The following is a 20,585-nucleotide window of genomic DNA, read 5'->3' as shown; positions in this document are numbered from 1 at the left end:
GCATGAGGTTATTTCATTTTCTGCAGCCCACTGAGAGTGCGTGCAGTGACACGTTATAAGGAGTCCCCTTTTCCCTTTATATAAATTTCTAGACCCCCTGTGATTTGAGACTTTTCTAGAAGAATTTAGCTGAAGACCATATTGTTTTTTAAAATGTAGTGTTTGGAGCCTAGAGATGTCAGATAACTTTCTGCAAATCTAATGCATTTATTTTGGGAATATATAACCTCAGTATTGTCATTACCAACAGTGCTCAGACTTGATTTTATTATCATTCCAACAGAAAACAAAAGAAAGCAAGCAACTTCTTTCATGCTTTCATGCCACTATGCATCTCCCTACCTTCACAGAGTTTCTCAATAATGGCAACATTTCCAGGTCACCAATGCTCTGAGAGATCATTGAGGCTGGACTAGTCTTATTAATCCTTGTATCCCAGCTCCTAGCTGAACTCCTGGGCACACGATAGATACTTAGATACATTTACTGAAATGCATATAGAAAGTTAATATAGGCCTGCAAAAAAGATGATCTCTTACCAGGAATAAGAAAATAAAATCTGGGACAGCCCATATATAAGATCTCTAAACAACCTAACTATAAACACCAAGAAAAAAAAATTCCTGGATTTGAGATTTATTTTTTCCTCCTCATTTTTAATATATTCCAGTTAGTGAAAGAGCTAAAATAAGTGACAAGAAAAATTTAAGCTAGTTATTTAAACAGAATTATTCTGAATGTTGTGAGCTACATTTCTTTTTTACCTTTTATTTATACATACTATTTGTACATATTTATAGGGTATGTGTGATATTTTGTTACATGCATAGAATGTGTAATGGTCAAGCCAGAGTATTTAGAGTATCCGTTACCTTAAGTATTTTCTCTGTGTTAGGAGCATGTTAAGCACTCTCTTTTAGCTATTTTGAAATGTACATTGATGTTAACTATCATTAACACAGAGTAATTGATATGTATAGCAAATAATATTTGCAGTAGGATATCACATATTTTTTAAATGTCATTTAACAAACACTTTCCAGTTACTTTCTATATCAGGCATTGGTCTAAAAATATCAATTCATTTAATTCTTTTAACAACCTTAAGGGGATATCACGGGACAAATTTAGAGATTTCTTTCGTGTTTGTGACATGGATTGATTCCTTTTCCCTACATCCAGCAGACAGATTTGAATTGAAGAGAAGAGTAATACCTAAGAACTAGAAATTTATTTCTTATGTTTCAAAAGATATCAAAAGATCGAAGGAAGATGTTCACATCAAAAATGAGCATTGTAATATGTATCATCTATGATGCACTTGAAAAAAGAAAACAAGTAATAATTTGAAGATTTAAGTGAATATTTTATGACATTGGAGTACCACATATTTAGAAGAAAGCATCAAATAAATCTTAGATAGAAGGAAATGGAATATTTGTAGGATCACGATAAATTCAGCTTGTCATAACATAAAGCAGGTATCAGGATAAAATCTTGAAAATATTTTCGTTTCTCCTTATTTATAACTTCAATTTACTGTGATGATTAATTGTAGGTAGAAGATTTACAAAGAGAAGACTGAAGTATAGACAAGTTGAAGTGCCAAAAAATGAAAGCTAATGACACTGACTACTTAGGAAATAGCAGACTGGGTCCATATTTATAGATTGTCAATGACAAGGAATTTGCAGATGTTAACGAATATAGATCTGAACTTAAGTTGCAACAACCTTTCCCACTTTGAGATAAATAGTGCATGGAGGAGTAAAATGCAGATATTAATAAATCAGAGGAATACATTGTACCAGAGTATAAAGTTGGCAGTTTATACCAATGAACTTGAACAAAGCCACAGAAGGCCTGCTTGTCAAATTTACTGGTGACAACAGGTCTGGAGAAATGGCTAATGTTTTGTGTAATAACATTAGAATTTAAGGTCTGTTTAGACTTCAAATTAACAGAATTAAATTAATATATGCAGGTATCAATTGGGTCTTCTGCTTATATATCATCTCTTAACAGAGCCTTTTTGACCAGTTATTTCTAATGTGACCTTTGGGATTTTCTACTCATCATCACTTCATCCTGTTTGGTTTTCATTATAGAATATCTCTTCCTAATGTTTTCCCCATGCATTTATTAGTTGATTTTCTTTTAAATATAACTTTACTAGAAAGTAAAATTCATGGAAACAGCAACCTGTTTAACTTTGTGTCACTGAGAGTGGAAAAATAACCCTCAGGAAATATTTGGTAAAATAATAAAATGCCCATTGATGCCCTTCTCGTAAAAATAAATTTAGCTAGTGCAGATTGGGGAAATACAACAATATTTCTTGTAAAACATGATAACTATACAATAATAGAAGTACTAGGTCCCAAAACGTATTCTGTAAATAGAAGAAAGAACAGATGGTTTTGCTAATCCATCGATCTTTCGTAAATCATCTAATTTCACCAGGAACAGCTTCCTCATCTATAAAAGAGGGTTAGTAATAGCTAAGCCCTCAGGGGTCTAAAAATGCATATGAAATAATTTTATAAACCATAAAGCACAAATGTGAGAAATTATGATTGGAGGAGGGGATGTGGTAGTTAACTAAATCTCAGTGTAAACCACCAATGTCTTGTGTGTGTTGAAAAAATAATTACATACAAAAATTGGTTGCATCCAAAGAATAATGTACTTTTTGCACTGGCAAGACTCAAACCATATTATTGTTACTTTATCCCAGTTACATATTTTGCAAGATATTGACAGTTGTGTAAAGGAAGACCAAACAGATATAGGTGGGAGCTACTGTCATTTGAACAACATTGAAAAGAAGTACTAAAAAAAGAAACATGAGGGCATAAAAAGGAGGGCTGGAGCTGTGATGTTTATTTTGAATCTGTGAAGCATTGTCATGTGGAAGATTTATTCTGTGTAGCACCAAGATGCTAACTAGGGATTAGAGGTAAAAGTCTCAAAAAGGCAAATCATGGCTTAAGATCTTGGTTTAATGTAAGAAACAGTTTTCTCACCTTTAGAGCACTCCTATAAGGGTGGAAGTAGTGAATTGTGGTGGTCAATCCAAGCTAGATGGGGACATGTCAGCAATGTTATCAGGAGGCTTCTACTCTTAAGCTGAAGTTCAGATAAGATTTCCAGGCTCTTCCCAAGTGCAAGATTGTAATTGCTCAAATGCAATATTTTTGCCATGTTTATTAAGAATAAAAGGATCATGAATTCACATTCTGACAAATCCTAGAATACTTATTATTAGAGATAAAACCAATGCATGAGAGAATGGCAGGTGACATCAGCCCTGAATCAATGGGAAGAAAGACCCAATGGGGTGTGGCATTTACCAGAGAGCGCACTTCTGCTTAGATTACTACATCCTACAGTGAATGTTTAATATCGTTTAGTATATTGGTAGTCTGTCTTGCTTGACAACATTAACTATGATCGTATTTGTGACCCTTGGCGTCCTTCAAGAATTTGTTGCTATATTTCATATGACACTTAACTATTGCAAATACAAATTTCAGCTAAAGAGACCCTTCAATTTAAAAACAGTCTCATTCTCCAATTTTAAGGAGAAAGTGAAGACGGAGACACCTTAAAGACTCAGCAAGTGCTAAATTGGCAAACGTCAAATGTTAAAATAAGTTTATATTAAATGTTAAAGTATTTGCCTGGAATGACTTTTACATTGTCCTGCTTGAGAAACACAGAGGTGCCTCCTTATTACTTTTATATTTGCTTTACAGAGACAAATGTATCAGCATGCTCTGTATTAACTGTATGTTACATTTTTGTCCTATCCACACAGACTGATGCATGTCTGTGCATGGCTTATAATAAGTGCATGTAAAAATAGAGAAAATAAGTAGAAAAAGAGAGATTTAACTCCCCCCCCCCCAAAAAAAAACAGATTAAATTACTTTTCATTACTTTTTTTTTTTTTTTTTTCCTTCAGCTTCAGCTCTCCCTCAGCACAGGAGGAGGCTGTGGGCTGCGGACTGAGTGCTGGAATGAGGAGTCATTGAGCTTCAGCTGAGCAGGAGGTAGCTTTCTCCTCCCGGTGTCATTGCTGCAGCCTCCAGTGCCGGGACCCTAGTTTCTCAGCTGCCTCTCTTCCCGGTGCAATATCGCCTGTAAAGACAGCAAAGCCGCCACAGAAGTTGCCCGGCAGAAGGCTCCGGAGGCATTGGCTCCGTAACTTTTCACGTCATTTTCTGCTCGGGAGCCCCTTCTCGCCTCTCCGCGCAGCCTTTCCCACCGCAAATCACCAGTGCTCATGGGGCAGGCAGAGAGGAGCTTGCAGCATTGAGCGGAACCGGACTCGAGCCCGTGATGTCCGGCACCAAATTGGAGGACTCCCCCCCTTGTCGCAACTGGTCATCTGCTTCGGAGCTGAATGAAACTCAAGAGCCCTTTTTAAACCCCACCGACTATGACGATGAGGAATTCCTGCGGTACCTGTGGAGGGAATACCTGCACCCGAAAGATTATGAGTGGGTCCTGATCGCCGGATACATCATCGTGTTCGTCGTAGCTCTCATTGGGAACGTCCTGGGTGAGTCTCCTCCGGGGCAGTCCTCCCAGGGGCCATCACCCCCCACTCCTCCCCGAGCTGCGAAGGCTCTAAAGAGACCCCTCCTTCCCCCTGGGAAGCAAACAAAGAGGTCTCTGCTCTCGGGTGGGGTTTTCTAATAAAATAATAATAATAATACAAAGTTTTCTGATTTTCCGAACCAGGACCGAGCCCTGGAAAGGTTATTCCCTGTTGTGCAGGAATAACAGGGAAACCGCGTTTCTTTTTCGAGCACCTAGATTACAAGCGCAGGGAAGGGGCCACGGCAGGGATCTCCAGGTGGATTTTGTTGAGTGTGTGTGTGTGTGTGGGTGGGGGAGTCAGTCATCCCTTTGTGTAACGTGGCTGGGTGTTTCGGCAGGGGGTTGGGAAGAGGCAGAGCTTGCAGAATGCAAAGCTACCTCCCGAAGGAGAAAGCTCTCTTTGACTGTGGAAGTCACAAAGCATTTGTGAGCTAAGTGGCAATGCCCTTTGGCGAGGAGGTTTAGTCTCCAGTCAAGAGGTGGTTATGAACCAGCAGGGAGTGGAGACGAAGGCAAAGCAGGGAAGTGCACTCACTCATAGAAGCTGAATTAAACAGGAACCGTGCCTGGAGCAAGAAGAAGGAGGGGCATCGAGAAAAGTACCACAGAGATCTCAATCATCCATCCATCCATTCATTCATGCATCCACTCAGCAAAGTATTTTTTTTTTTTTTTTTTTTTTTTTTTTTTTTTTTTTTTTTTTTTTAGTCTGCTTGTTGCCAGGCTCCGGAATTATTCATGTCAACTGTTTGTTGTTGTTGTTGTTTTGTTTTGTTTTCCCCAAAGATGAGACTGAGCTTAATGCTAGGCTATTTGTCCCTGTCTAGGTCTGTACGCAAACACAGGTTTCCTCGACCCCCACTCCCCTCCCCCTAAACAATTTCTGAGGGTTGGGGAGGGGGTGAGATGGCAACATGGTGAGTGCGATGATGGAATGTATTAGGGCAACTGGGGAATCTTCCTCCAGAAAAAGGGCTTTGGAAGGGAGGGATAACTTGAAATAAATTGTGAATGGAAGAAGAGTGTACCTTGATGAATGAGGAGTAGAAGGCTGGGAGACTTTTCACATGCAGAGGGCAGTGTGGAGGAAGTCTCTGCTGAAAATGACAGGAGATGGAGGAGGCTAGGAGTTGCTCTTGATTTTCAGTTATAAAATGGGAAATAGGTGAGTGAGGTGAGATAGGCTGGGAGGCTTTGCAGTCAAAAGCAAAGAACTTGTACCTGCAATGGAAACTGACAAGGAAATTATCAGGCTTTCAGCACTAACCTGATTTTTACCTTCTCTCCCAAGTGTGTTGGTCTGGGTAGAAATCATCCCGACTCAGCAGGCAGAATAGATGATAGTGTGTGAATGAGAGGAGTTCTCCAGAGAGTTGGTAGAATGTTATCTGAGGAGACAAGAAACCTCTGAGAACTTTAGTACATTTTTAAATATTATTTTTAGACTGTTTTCCTTTGGTTGATTTAAAAGTAAAAGGAAATCTTTGTGGTATACTAACAAAATGAAACAAAAGTGGAAATACACATGATTAGGACTCTTGTTATAAGCATAATTCTGTTGATAATAATCCCAATCTTGCTTTCCTTCTTCTTGTTACCCATCCTTACGATTACATCTCTTAAGAGACATGGCTACCAGCATAGCAACATTTTACTGCATTATGCCAACACTTATTGATAAGTGAATAATCAAAATTGAACATATTTTGAGTACCTACTGTGTGCCAGGTCCCTTCATGTACATTCTCTCCCTTCAACATCAAAATAACCCACATTAACCAGAAGAAGAAACAAGACTTAGAGAAATAAAATGACATATTAAGGGACATAATTTAGATTCAGTTCTATTTTTTTCTGACCTCAGATCCAGAATTCTCCATTGTTATTCCACTCTAGAGCTAGAAAGCATATAGAGAATAGATTCTCTGCTCCTGACTGTCTGCAAGCTTATTGGATGTGTTCCTGTTCTCCCCTGCATCAATGTCCACTGCCAATAAAGTACAATGAGGGATTAATGGCACTGTCATTCTCTTTACCAAAAACCTGTCCAGAGAAGCAGTAATTATTTTATGAATAGCTAGGAATAGTAACTATTTGCCTTCCTTATTTCAATTTTAGGCTGCATCTTTGTGGTAAAATGTGCTCTTCTTTGCTGTTTTTGTATTTTTACCTTGCACAGACCTTGTAATGAATAGTCTCCATATCCTAATTGCATAGTTTAGGGATACATGTTTGCTAGCCTGGGGAGTTTTAGTTTCAAGAATGAAACACCTCTACAGTAAGGCTACTTGTTTCATAACGTCAAGGAAGATAGCACTATCCACAGCCCCAAGTGCTGAAATGGCTAATTCCATTCAGCCTAAAAAGAAAGATTTACTCAAAGCACTCTGCTGTCAAGAAACTGACAGCTATTTTCCTCAGGACTGAATAACACTGAAATCCTCTCTGGATGAACTGAAACGCATTCTTTTCTGACATACTGCCTGAAAGTTGATGAGGTTTAGGTTTGACATTTAAACAAATGAGTAGTGTCGTTACTCACAGACAACTTCCTGCTCTTTGATGTCGCTGTCAAATTTGCAAAATGAATTAGACTGAGAATTGCTTTTATGCCCCTCTGGTGTAAGTAATTTTACACATAGAGTGGTAGGACAGGACGTCACATGATTTATGCAAAATAAAGAAGCAATATTAAGTATGAAGGTAAAATACCACAGTGTAGGCAGCAGATGTAATCACTGAGCCTTCAGGTCCAGTCACCATTTGTACTTTCATCTAACTAACTACTTGGAAAATCTCAACCTTTTTGGGCTTACAAATATAATGCCATCGGTTAGAAGTCATCTTCCCCACAATGTCCTTTTGTGCAGTGTTGTAATAGGATATGCTATGAGTAGCATGACAAAGTCATGATTGTCCTCGTCTCTTTTTCTTCTCCCTATAGTCCCTCTCGATCATTATACCACCTCTCCACTCTCATATACTCCTTCCAGAAATGGAAAGCAATTTCCTGGGGGAGTAAAGTTTTAAATGGAATTTTATGAGTATTTACATTCAATGAAAAGCTGCAAGCATGTTTATTGTGAAATTTTAAGTTCTATGGAAGGAGCATAGGGTAAGGTTCTCTTTGAAAGGAGTATCTTTTCAGTATCTTCAAAATAATGCCACCTATAACCTATTCCTAACTATGTCTTCTACTACAGCTAAGTACATGTATCAACTTATTCAACTGGTATATTTTGAGGATTATCATTTTTTAAAATTAGTGTGTATATCAGAGGAGCTATTGGGGAAATGTAAAGAAATGTGATTTATGTTAATTTTTACTCCTGCTTCCTTGAGTGACAATTGTAGGGAGATATGTGTTCTAGTCAGTTTAAACATTAAGTATCTAGGGAAAACAATCAATTTTCTGCCTTTCATATCTGCATTCAAAGATATCATCTGTTTCACCTGGTATGCTTCTATCATATCTGTTGTTGTCTTCATATGGAAAATGGGAAAACATGTAATAAATGTCGACATCAGTCTAGCTATACTTCTTGCTTCTTGTGTGCCATTAGCAAGTTATTGAACTATCCAAGTCAATTTTTTTATAATTGCAAATTAAGATCAATAATGCCTGCATTGTAGAAATAGTATCAGGATATAATGTACACATACCCACTGTAAAGACATATAAAGGGACACATGCACATATATATTTTTCTTGACACATAGACACTAATTAATGTCAATTTTTTTTTTTTTTTTTTTTTTTTTTTTTTTTTTTTTTTTTTTTTTTTTTGAGGCGGAGTCTCGCTCTGTCGCCCGGACTGGAGTGCAGTGGCCAGATCTCAGCTCACTGCAAGCTCCGCCTCCCGGGTTTACGCCATTCTCCTGCCTCAGCCTCCCGAGTAGCTGGGACTACAGGCGCCCGCCACCTCGCCCGGCTAGTTTTTTTGTATTTTTAGTAGAGACGGGGTTTCACCGTGTTAGCCAGGATGGTCTCGATCTCCTGACCTCGTGATCCGCCCGTCTCGGCCTCCCAAAGTGCTGGGATTACAGGCTTGAGCCACCGCGCCCGGCCAATTAATGTCAATTTTTATTCCTTAATTTTCATGACTGAACTTTTTGTGATGTGGTGTATAGCCAGCTTCTGCCTTCATGGCCAGTCTGTATCTCTGTAGCTCTTTATGGCCTCTGCCCCAGCCTTTTCCTTAATTGCGTGTTTTCCTAAAAGTGGTGAATAAAATGGTGTTGACACACATTACTCTCCTTTTCCACACTAGCTCCACCCACCCATCTCCTTACTTAACATTGCCTTTTTGCCTTTAAATGAAAGCCATTCCTAACTATTGGAATAGTTTGCTTTCTCTCTCAACTTAAATTTGCCTGTGCTGGGTCCCATTCATTTAGAGTTTTTGAGTTGTTAATAGGCTGGTCTATCACTACTAATGTTTTAAATAACACACACATTGGTAATATATTGATTTAACTCATATAGTGTTAAAATATTTTGTGAAATATTCATAGTTAGAATACATAATCCATTAAGTAATTTACTCAATAACAGTTTACCCAAGTTAGGTGTGTGGAATGGGGAAATACTTGTAATAGGGTTGCTTCCTACAGAGTTAGTCTTGTGTCAGATATGTAAGTGGTAGAATTGCAAGTTCATGTTACTCCTAAGCCTAGAGACATTTGTTTTCTGCTTCTCCTAATGCCCATTTTAGTTTCATGGGTGTTTGTAAACCCATCTTTTTCTACACAGAAGCAAAACGGGGCTACTTCTAACCCCTTTTTAGATGTGGAAATAATACATAACTCATCTCAGCCAAGACTCAATAGAATCATGAATAGTGACTGTAAAAGGTAATATTAACTACTAGGCTTTAAAACTATGGTGCATTTTAGCTTTAAAATGCAAAAATGCTTATCTGAATAAGAATTAAACTGATGCCTCTGCATTTTTGCTGAAATCATAACTGTTTGGTCTTACTTAGTAAAATAAATTATATCTTTGACTTAAACAAAGTCCCAATGATAACTTTTAAGATGGCTATTTCATAGGCAACAGGAACATTTATCATGGACAGACAATAATGAGAGCACCGTGTGCAAATGATAACTTATGTAATGAGTTATTTCTGTATTTGAAAAAATATATTTGAAAATGGGATAATTAAAAAAATACCAATTTTCAAGAGACCAAATCTAAAACTCAAATATAAACACAATGCTCCAGTTTTTAGAAAACTGTCTTGATTTTAGTAGTGCTTACATACTAAATTGTATCATATGTTTTTATATTAATTTTCCTTATTTTGTATTTTAGATTGTATTTGAAAATTTTCGTGCACTGCAGCTATGTTAGCATCCCAAAGTCTCCATATTCTCACTCAGCTCCGAAACATCCACTGCTGATGTTATTTAACTAGCGAAAGAAGATCATTCCATGTTTCTTCTTATAGCATTCTGACATCTTCTACACCCTAAGGAATGCTGGTTTATTAAGTAGTGGTTCACTGGTACTTTAGTCAATGGCATGTGATTGGTGAAACTGAGAGTATTTGTCTTCAGTTCCTTTGCTCCCTGCAAAGGAAATTTTTGAATATTTATTGGGTACTATATGCCAGCTCCTATATGTCAGGCTCCACTTACATATACTCTATTGATGCCTTACAACAAACTTATAATGAGGAGATTTATAGGTTTTACAAATAAGAAAAATGAATTTCAAAGAGCAATGTTAACTTACTCAAAAGTTTAGTCAGGCAGTAAATAGCAGCACTAGGTTTCAAATATGGATTTAACAAATTCCATGGTCCATGCTTGTTCCATTACTTCATCCTGCCTCTTTCTGTAGCTTCTAACCCTGACTGGAGAAGCACAGGAAGAAAGAGGAAGGCATACTTAGCTGTGTCCTCTAGACAATTTACAGAGTTGTTTGGGCATGTTGCCATGCTATTTTTCTGATACACTACAGTTCTTCAGCTCTGAGGATGAGCTCATTTGATAAGCTAATCAAGGTCAGGCTAGGGTTACTTTACAAGAGAAAATTTCAAGGTAAAATAGGTGCTGCCAAAAATGCTTTTACCTGTTCAGGGGGTGACTCACTGGAAAAAAATGTTAGATAATTGTGGCCAAGGATTATTTTGTTATTGAAAGTACTATCTTTAGACACAATTTGAGCCTGAGAACCTAAACACTTAAAACTTCACATATTCTAAAGATATTTGTTTATTTTTCTTTTTGTCTTGCATTGTCAAAGAAATAATTAGTATTTATTTAAACAAATCATGTTGCTATTGCTATTGATTTTATTAAATAGGTCAACCTTTTTTTTTTTTTTTTTTTTTTTTTTTTTGAGATGGAGTCTTCCTCTGTCACCTAGGCTGGGATGCAGTGACACAATCTCATCTCACTGCTGCCTCCACCTCCTGGCTTCAAGCTATTTTCCTGTCTCCCCAGTAGCTGGGATTACAGGCACATGCCACCATGCCCAGCTATTGTTTTTTGTTTGTTGGTTTGTTTGTTTGTATTTTTAGTAGAGATGGATTTCACCATCTTGGCCGAGCTGGTCTTGAGCTCCTGACCTTGTTATCCACCCACCTCAGCCTCCCAAAATGGTGGGATTACAGGCATGAGCCACTGTGCCTGACCTGAATAGGTCAATTTTTATATCACCGGATAGTGTTCCTGGAACAGAATAATGTTATATATGTATGAAGAATCATTACCTATTACATCAAACATGAAATGACATTTAGATACTGACTCTGAAACAGTTTGAGATGCTATTGGATGAAACACATGACATGTATGTCCAGTCTTTTGAATTGCTGACTCTGAGGATAAAATTTTTTCATTTCACCTTTGTTCACAATGAGAAGTGATCTCTTAACCAAGTAAATGAATTAAATTGATATTTAAAATAACATTAAATTTCTTGCCAGAAAAACTGTTCTTTCATAAACAGAAAACAAATTGTTCAAAATAAATTACTATATATTTCTAAAAAATGTTTAGAGATTATTATTATCAGGCCTTTACAAGTAATCTGCCTTCAATATTAAACACATGAGAACAATGTTTAATATTTATATAGTATTTTACTCTTCAGAAGATATTTTTCCATATTCTGTCTCAGTTATTCTTCACAACAACATTATGAGGTAGGTCTTTTTTAATGAAAAAACTCAAGTGCGTGAAGTGATTTAAAATTACTGTGGAAGAAAAGCATGGACACACAGAAAAACCAAGTGGTTGTGTGTCAACTTGGGAAAAGCTTGCAAATTTCCTGTATTTCAAGAGGCCAGGATAAGGCATGTAATTACCTTTTACTGGTCATCAGCTATCCTGTCTTTGATACATGATTTTGTCAAAACTCTGAGGAAAAATTCACATTAATACGCTTCATAAACTTGTTAAACATAAAATAATAATTTTGATGTTTTAATTTACAGTAAGAGTTTATTCTTACAAGTCTTCAAGCGCCCAAAATTCTTTCAGTTATCACAGTCTTTTTCAGTAAACAGAAATCCATGTGGACAGTTACTGTTCTGAATAGTAGCAAAGAAACCCTGAATTTTCATTGGCTTAGTATCACGAAAGTTTATTTCTTGCTCGATTAACATCTAAGGTGGGTTGGAGAGTCTGTTTCATCCAATGAGTTATGGTTCAGGCAGCCTCCACATTTTGCGCACCATCCCAAAAAGGTGGACTCTGTGGTAATCAGTTTCCAATATGGCTTCCAATGACCATCCCCCAACCCCAGCCCCACTTCCTGGTAGTCACAGCATCGTGTAGTCCCTTTCCATATTATGCCAGAATTGGTCTGGGTGACCAACAGCTTATAGCAGCAGTGAAACGATGTCACTTTCAAGATTACATAACAAGAGCTTATAGCTTCTGGCTCAAGAACCCACTTTCTCTGTAGCTCTTGGATCTCTTCTTCTGGAGGAAGTGTTAAAATCTGGAGTTAAAATTCTGGATTTAAAAGTTCTTCTGGAGTTAAAATCTCCAGCTAGCAGCCAGAGAGGAAATACGGTCTGTTAACAACCTCATGTGTGAGCTTGGAAGCAAATCCTTCAGACAAGGTTGAGTCTTGAGATGACTATAACAGTCACTACCCCAACCCATCCCCAGCTTCACTGCAACTTAGTAACAGACACTGAGGCAGAACTATTCATCTAAGCTTCTTGCAGATGCCTGACCATTCAGAAGCTGTGTCATAATAAATTTGTGTTGTTTGACTTCAGTTTCGGTATAAGTTGTTGCACAGCCTCTAAAGTTGTGAACTAGAAGTATACTGACTCTTAACTACCTTTGCCAAAAATTAACACTTGCCAGTCAAGCTCATTCTCATTTGGCCCAAATCAATAATATTGTATCAACCTAACTACAAAGGGGATTGGGAGATGGTGATGTCTCTGTCACAGAATCTATATAATAGTGAAAAGTATTTTTAACTTGCATAGACTCAGAATACGAGAATTTGGAGGAATTCAATACTTAATGGTGTACCACTAAGATAAGCTGGTACATATATCATTCTAATTTGGGTCTCTGACAATAGAGGTAATTGATAATATTAAGAGACTGTGTGCCAATTATTGTGCTAGGATTGAGGGTACAAAGGTAATAGAATCCGAGGAACCTGCACTCTTTTTGAAAGACAGACATATAAACACATACTTTCAAAATAATGAGATAAGTGCTACTATGACAGATGGTTGCACAGAATGTAGTGGAAGTATTTGAGAAGGACACTTAGCTCCACTGGGGGATTAAAGAGAGAGATACAGGAGGAGATGACACCTAAACTGAGTTTTAATAGATGAATTCAAGTTACCCAGGTGAAGAAAATTGGGTAAGGATGTTCTAAGCAGAGGAAACAACATAAGCAAAATCAAAGAGGCGTGAAATAGAATGAGCTATGAAGAAAGTGTTAGGCAATTGGGTAACTCCAGTGTAAGTGCAGATGAGGAGAGTCTGGAAATGAGGCTGAAGCAGTAGATAAGGATTGGCCATAAAATACCTTGTGTACAATTCTTAAGATCTAGGCTTTGACACTGTTGTTTAGGGGGAGCCGTTAAAGGATTTTAAATTAGAGTGCCATCATTGGTTTGCATTTTCCATGAGAGCATTTTGAGGAAAATGCAGAGCATAAATACAAAAGGGGAAAGACTAGTGAAGGTTTTCACACTGGAGTTTGCATACTGTTTTGGCAATAAGCTGCTTTTAACGAAAACAAACAAACTGACAGTAAAGAACATAATCCAAATTCTCCAGATAATTACTTCCAGGAGACTTTCTACTGCTGCATACAAAACAAAGAAAGAAAAAAATAAAGTGAGAAAATGAAGGAAAACAAAGGAAGGAAGAGAAACAAAGAATACATATTAGAAAAACTGTTGCTGTTTTTGTTGTGCTGAATATTTAAATTTGAGAAGAAATTTTTCTTTTTCTTTTTACTTTTTTTTTTTTTTTTGAGACAAAGTCTCGCTCTATCACCCAGGCTGGAGTGCAGTGGCGCCATTTCAGTTCACTGCAACCTCCGCCTTCCACGTCCCAGTGATTGTCTTGCCTCAGACTCCCCAGTAGCTGGGACTTCAGACATGCACCATCACGCGCAGCTAATTTTTTGTATTTTTAGTAGAGATGGGATTTCCTCGTGTTGCTCAGGCTGCTCTTGAACTCCTGAGCTCAGGCAGTCCTCCCACCTTGGCCTCACAAAGTGTTAGGATTACAGACGTGAGCCACTGCGCCCAGCTGCAAGTTTTCTTTATGATGTTTTAATGATATATTTCCTAGAACATGTATGTGTGAACCTTGCATGCCATCGTTCTATTAATACTTTCCAATATTCTACATGGTTTTTTTTACTAAAATCATTCTTATGATTAGTTACTGATTGGGGCTTCAATGCATCACTGTACCCCTAGCCATCTCTCATTTTAGCTTCTGCATCACATTTTGGCCTCACACTGGAACTCAAAAGATTAAAAATTTGAGGTCTAATAAACATTTTTCACATTTTCCAACTAAATCCCCACTTCTAAATTTTCTACAACTTTCTCAACATTCTCACTTGAAATTTTATTTTAAATGGCATGTATTTCATTCAAATAATCAATGAAGATGCTACATTGACCCCAGGTCAGCCCTTAGGGAATTTCGGTGAACATTTCCCTACAGGTTGGCATGGTAACACACTTCAAAATTTCTAAATCTGTGGATAGTTTAGAAGCTTTTATTTGCTGTTCCTAGTTCACAGTGGAAATACAGCAATGATTAAAAATTGTAATATCCTTTTGTAGATTCTTAGCTTTTATTCCTACTCAGTGACTCTAAAATGCATTGATAAGGCACATGGTTTGTAACCATGTGAGGCCTTGATTTTATCACTACATTGCTAGAAATGGGGTCAGAAAGCCACTGGCTTTAATAATTTAATTCATCAATTTGGAATGAATTTGATGAGTCAACCACTTTGGTAGAGAACCATATTGCTCATAAATACTGTTTTGAAGACAATTTGTCTTTCTTAAAATGTGAAGATTGTGCTAATCTTTCTGGGCAGGGGTATGGAGGTATGATTACATGCTTAAGAAACCATTTTGTTATTATATTAGACTGAATCAACTTTTCCTTATTAAAAATAGATAAAAACTTAACATCCTCAATTATAATACTTTATATAAAAGTTTCTCAATTTTATATACACTGAAGATAAAAATACATTAACAAATCTTACCAAAGCTGGTTCAGGAAAATAACTTCGTAATTATTGAGACATTTGTGTGTTTGGGCTTGATTTATACCTTGGACACAGGGAAACCTAAAGAGACCTTGTTCTTTGAAATCATCAGAAATGGTGATGGTGACTCAGATATTCCTGAAAATCAGTAAGATTACCCTAGTTTATAGATGGATGTGTTATTTTTTCCCCCAGGCATAATGAACTTTATAACTTGTCATTGACAAGAAGCCAAACCATCTTAGAGATAAAGGGGAAAATAAAAATTTAAGAACTTAAAAACACATAAATAAAAACATGTGCATACCTCACACATGTGTACACAGTCTGGGGACTGGATGATATGAATAATATAATTAATACACCCTAATTTTTCATGCAGGATTAAGAAAGTATCTTCCAAACATTAAAAATGCTAAAAACTGGATATAAGGCCTTGAGTTTCCCAAATTCAAGACGTATTTTCAACTATCCCCTGAGTAAATGAACTATAACCTTTACAGAAGTAAAAATGATAAATACACTAAATGATGAGTAAGTCCTTGAATCAACAGCCATGCAAGAAGGAGTATCCCTTGGATGATTGATCACTTAGTGTGATTTCTTTTCCTTTAACAGACAATATTCCTTGACAATATTTCTTTGAACAGAATACAATGTTTCCCTAAACAATATATGCCTGCTCTAGAGTTTTCACAATTTCTGATCCTCCTATGGCTGGCTCCTGCTCAGCTCATACCACATTTTCATGGAAGTCCTCTTAGAATGCCAGCTTTGAATCACTACTCCCTCATGTGCTGTGTGTGATAGCATCCCGTTTTAGTTTTGTCATAGAATTGATTACCATTTGAAATTGAATTGTTAATTTATTGTTCCTTTTTCTGTTGTCTCCCTTAAGGAAAATGTAAGCTGCATGAGAATAGTTTCATTATTTTTCTTGTTTGCCGATGTATCCTCGGTGCCAAGAACAGGTTCAGGAATATAGAATTTTTAGTTAGCAAATGTATTAAAGTGTAAGACTTCCAGCAGGAGGAATCTTTTAGATATAAGTACATTTTTTAAATTAAGCATTGCAGGCTTTAAATTTCTTCTATATAAATATTTAAAATAAAACTTCAATAATTTGAATTGTTTGTGATTATTTTGTTTTGTATCTTAAGTAACTTATACATCAACTATTTTATAGTTATTCTAGTAATGATTATGAAAGACCATTTGAAAATCTTTCCCCAGCACTGAGATCTCCTTGACATTACTAAGTGATTTATACCATGAAATTATATTGCCCTTCTCAAGAAAAGCAAAATGAAATTTACAAACTTTGGCAGCTTTTTGTTCTTTTGTTTTCAAATCAGATACACCAAGATTTCTTTAAATGACATGTTATATTTCTGCAATAACTGAGAAGAACATGTAATGTGCAAAACTCTTACTTAAACTCTTTTTGTTTCAAAATGATTCTTGATTGTTTTTATAAAAGTCCAAGCAAATACTTAATGATCTGTGTCCCAAATGAGGTGAAACAGCTGTGACAGAATGTTACTATGACTCTGTACTTTCTATAATACAAAGGGACAGACATATCCCCACCTGAGCCTAGGATGTTTCAGGCATGCTTATAGAGCCTAAACTTTATGAACCCTCTGTCATTCTCTTCCATTGCCAGTGACTTGTGCTAATTCTAGGGTTCTGGACTGTGCAGACAATTGAAAAAATAATCACACTTTCAGATGGCACAGAAAACCAATGTTGATAGTAGATGCATAGTTCTAGACATTTTATGTAATAGAGAATAAGAGAAACACCAACACTGTCTAATTCTGCTTTCAAACTCCTAAAATGTTCATCATTATAAATTTAAAAAAAAAAAAAAAAGTGTAACCTCACCCACAGAAAGAAGATATTGGGGTCAGGTGGCTCATGCCTGTAATCCCAGTGCTTTGGGATGCCGAGGCAGGTGGATCACGAGGTCAAGAGATCGAGACCATCCTGGCCAACATGGTGAAACCCCATCTCTACTTAAAAAAAGAAAAAAAAAATTAGCTGGTTTTGGTGGCAGGCGCCTGTACTCCCAGGTACTCGGGAGGCTGAGGCAGGAGAATCGCTTGAACCTGGGAGACGGAGGTTTCAGTGAGCCGAGATGAAGCCACTGCACTCCAACCTGGTGACAGAATGAGACTCCGTCTCAAAAAAACAAAAACAAAAACAAACAAAAAAAAAATAAAGACGATATTGGTAATTCTAGCAGACCCTAGAACAACTGAACCAAACTTATTAATATGTATTATTATTGAAAATCAGTAATGAATAATATTTACAGAACAGGGTTTTTGGAGTTGTTACATTTCCCTTATTACATAACTTTTCAACAGGTTTTAACTAACCTGTTTTAGTTAATCCTACAACAACTAGTGTGATAGGGCTATTCTTTGCTCTTTTTTTTTTTTTTTTTTTTTTTTTAACAGGTAGTGACATTCAGTATTAGAGAGCTGCTATTGTGTTAGTTGTCTGAATACCTTTACACATTATCAATTGGTCTTTCCATTCCTGAGTTGAGAGTGAATGCTCTGTCGCCCAGGTTGGAGTGCAGTGGCGCAATCTCAGCTCAGTGCAAGCTCCACCTCACAGGTTCATGCCATTCTCCCGCCTAAGCCTCCCAAGTAGCTGGAACTACAGGCGCCCACCACCACGCCCAGCTAATTTTTTGTATTTTTAGTAGAGATGGGGTTTCACCGTGTTAGCCAGGATGGTCTCGATCTCGTGACCTCGTGATCCGCCGGTCTCGGCCTCCCAAAGTGCTGGGATTACAGGCATGAGCCACCACGCCCAGCTAATTTTTTTTTTTCTTGTATTTAGTAGAGATGGGGTTTCACCATGTTAGCCAGGATGGTCTCAATCTCCTGTCCTCGTGATCCACCTGCCTCAGCCTCCCAAAGTGCTGGGATTACAGGGGTGAGCCACCGCGTCCGGCCATAAATGCAGTCTTGTTCCCCACTTCCATTCCTCCTTTGACAGTACAGCTATGCTAGTCTGCATAGCAAATTGAAAAAATATGACCTTTGGGATTTAAACAAAACACAGTGTCATACACATTTTCTGGTAAACTTAGCCAAAGGGTTAACCAAAGGGTAAACTTAACCAAAGGATTGCGTTCCATAACTAATCACCAATGTCTCAGTGATCTGTAACTACTTGTAGGTACCTGATTACAGGTACTAGACAGAAAGCGGAGCGAGGAATACAAGAGCAAGATTCAAGCCCGACATAGATTTCATCTCTTTGTAAACAGGAGTTCAGAAGACTGCTCTGAATGCTGAGTTAGCATCATCAATAATAGAAATATTTGCAGATTGTTGATTTGAAGTCATGCAAACATATCTTTTTCATCAGAGTGGAGGCAAAAGCAACAAAGAGCACCAGAGGGCTAAATCCAACTGTGGCAGCAAAAGGTACACAGAAAAATAAAGCATCCTGAACCAACACACTGACTTTCTAGGGCTTATCTAATTTGGAGCTATTTCCTTTTCTTATTTCATTCAGCAAATATTTATTGAACACCCACAATGTGTAATCTGTTCTATTACATTCTGTGGAGGAAATACAGAAGTGAATGAGGCATGGTTCTTACCTACAAGGAATTTCTAATCTTGTGGGGGAGACTAATATGTAAACAATAAACTATAGTATGAGGATTACGAAGAGGCATATACTAAGTCTCAGAACATTGATATATAAGAGTTGGGTTTGACGTGGGGAAAGAAATACCTTCTTTGCTGAGGAGGTAGCATTTTGAGGTATTGTTGATATGTGAATACGATTTTGAAAAGTTCCACAGAATGAGAAATTTCACCTACGTTGGTGAAGTAGTAACATTAAATGCATCATAGCCTGAAGACACAAAAATATTTATAAACCATTCCAAAAATCATTCAGGCAATTCCAATAATACACAGGTTTTTAAACACATTTCTCAGTAATTTTGAGTAATAAGGTCTTAATCTCCTCTACTGCTTTCAATTGTTTTCGTGGCTTGCTTTATTTTGTGAGTATCCGGCCCAGTCTTGTCAGTGGTGTATTATGGTGGATTGCATTAAACATGTTTTGCAATCCCTGGATTGATTTTAAAATGACTGTTGTGTTATATCAGAGTTCCCTAAAGGGAGATTAATTTGGGGCAATGGTAAGAATGGATTAAAGTTATGAGAGACCAGACACTGGGAAACCAGTTAGTCAAACAAGCCTGTTGAGACTCTTCAGAACAGTTGTTTTGAGAATAAAGTGAGGACAATGGGATAGAACATGAAAAAAAAATGAAGCAAATATGAGAGGCAGTCTGAAGATGGAAGTTGGCAACTCATCAAATGTGAGGAATTGATTGGAATAGAAAAGAACCTGCTGATTAACAGAAATGTTCTGCCAAAGAAAGTACAGTGGCTATCTTCAGCAAACTAATACAGGAACATAAAATTAAATACTGCATGTTCTCACTTATAAGTGGAGCTGAACAATGAGAACACATGGACACAGGGAGTAGAACAACACACACTGGGGCATGTTGTGTGCACTATGGGAGGGAGAGCATCAGGATAAATAGCTAATGCATGTGGGGCTTAATACCTAGGTGATGGGTTGATAGGTGTAGCAAACTACGATGGCACACGTTTACCTATGTAACAAACCTGCACGTCCTGCTGATGTATCCCAGAATTTAAAATAAAATTAAATTAAATTAAAAAAAGAAAATGAAAGTACAATGTTCTTACTCATTTATTTTTCTTAAAATAGGAAATATATAATATATATCAACTGTAGTGTGTAGAAGGGTCATGATGAATTGGACAAAGATATGTGGAGTTTGAATTGCTAGAGGAATACCCATGTGCAGTTGTCCAGCAGAAATTAGGGCTTCTTCCCCAACATGCTATTCACAATCAGCCTACTACTCTGAGGTATTTGTTTTTCTGTGTGGCTATGCAAGCAATATATACAGTTTATGTGAAAATGTTTTAGAAAATGTCTTCTGGAATAATTAAAAGCATACAAGAGAATGTAAATCTCTTAATGTGGAAAGACCTTTTTGCCACAATAAATAAATTTATTGATTCAAAAAATATTTATTGTGTGCCTATTGCAGCAAACAAAGCAGATGAAGCTACTTCTTGTAGAGAACTTGTATTCTAGTGATATTTAGTATATATTCTGACAGTTGAACCCACAGCATTTGCTGACGGAT

At 37.1% G+C, this 20,585-nt stretch overlaps 1 protein-coding gene across 3 annotated transcripts in view; it reads left to right on the top strand.

Annotated features, from left to right (window-relative positions):
- Nucleotides 1-3,967: 3,967 nt before the first annotated feature.
- The window catches only part of HCRTR2 (hypocretin receptor 2), a 118,830-nt gene continuing 102,212 nt past the window's right edge, over nt 3,968-20,585 (top strand). Inside the window, exon 1 of one of the 3 annotated variants that reach the window (XM_030929220.1) lies at nt 3,968-4,567. In XM_030929220.1, coding sequence (XP_030785080.1) covers nt 4,345-4,567 — 223 coding nt within the window. In that variant the 5' untranslated portion in view covers nt 3,968-4,344. The remainder of the gene's footprint in view (nt 4,568-20,585) is intronic. The other 2 variants (XR_004056911.1, XM_030929219.1) reach the window with 2 other exon arrangements.

This window comes from Rhinopithecus roxellana, chromosome 4, assembly GCF_007565055.1.
Source record: "Rhinopithecus roxellana isolate Shanxi Qingling chromosome 4, ASM756505v1, whole genome shotgun sequence".
NCBI lineage: Eukaryota > Metazoa > Chordata > Mammalia > Primates > Cercopithecidae > Rhinopithecus > Rhinopithecus roxellana.
Note: the sequence above shows the minus strand (reverse complement) of the source record. Positions and strands in the feature narration are given on the sequence as shown.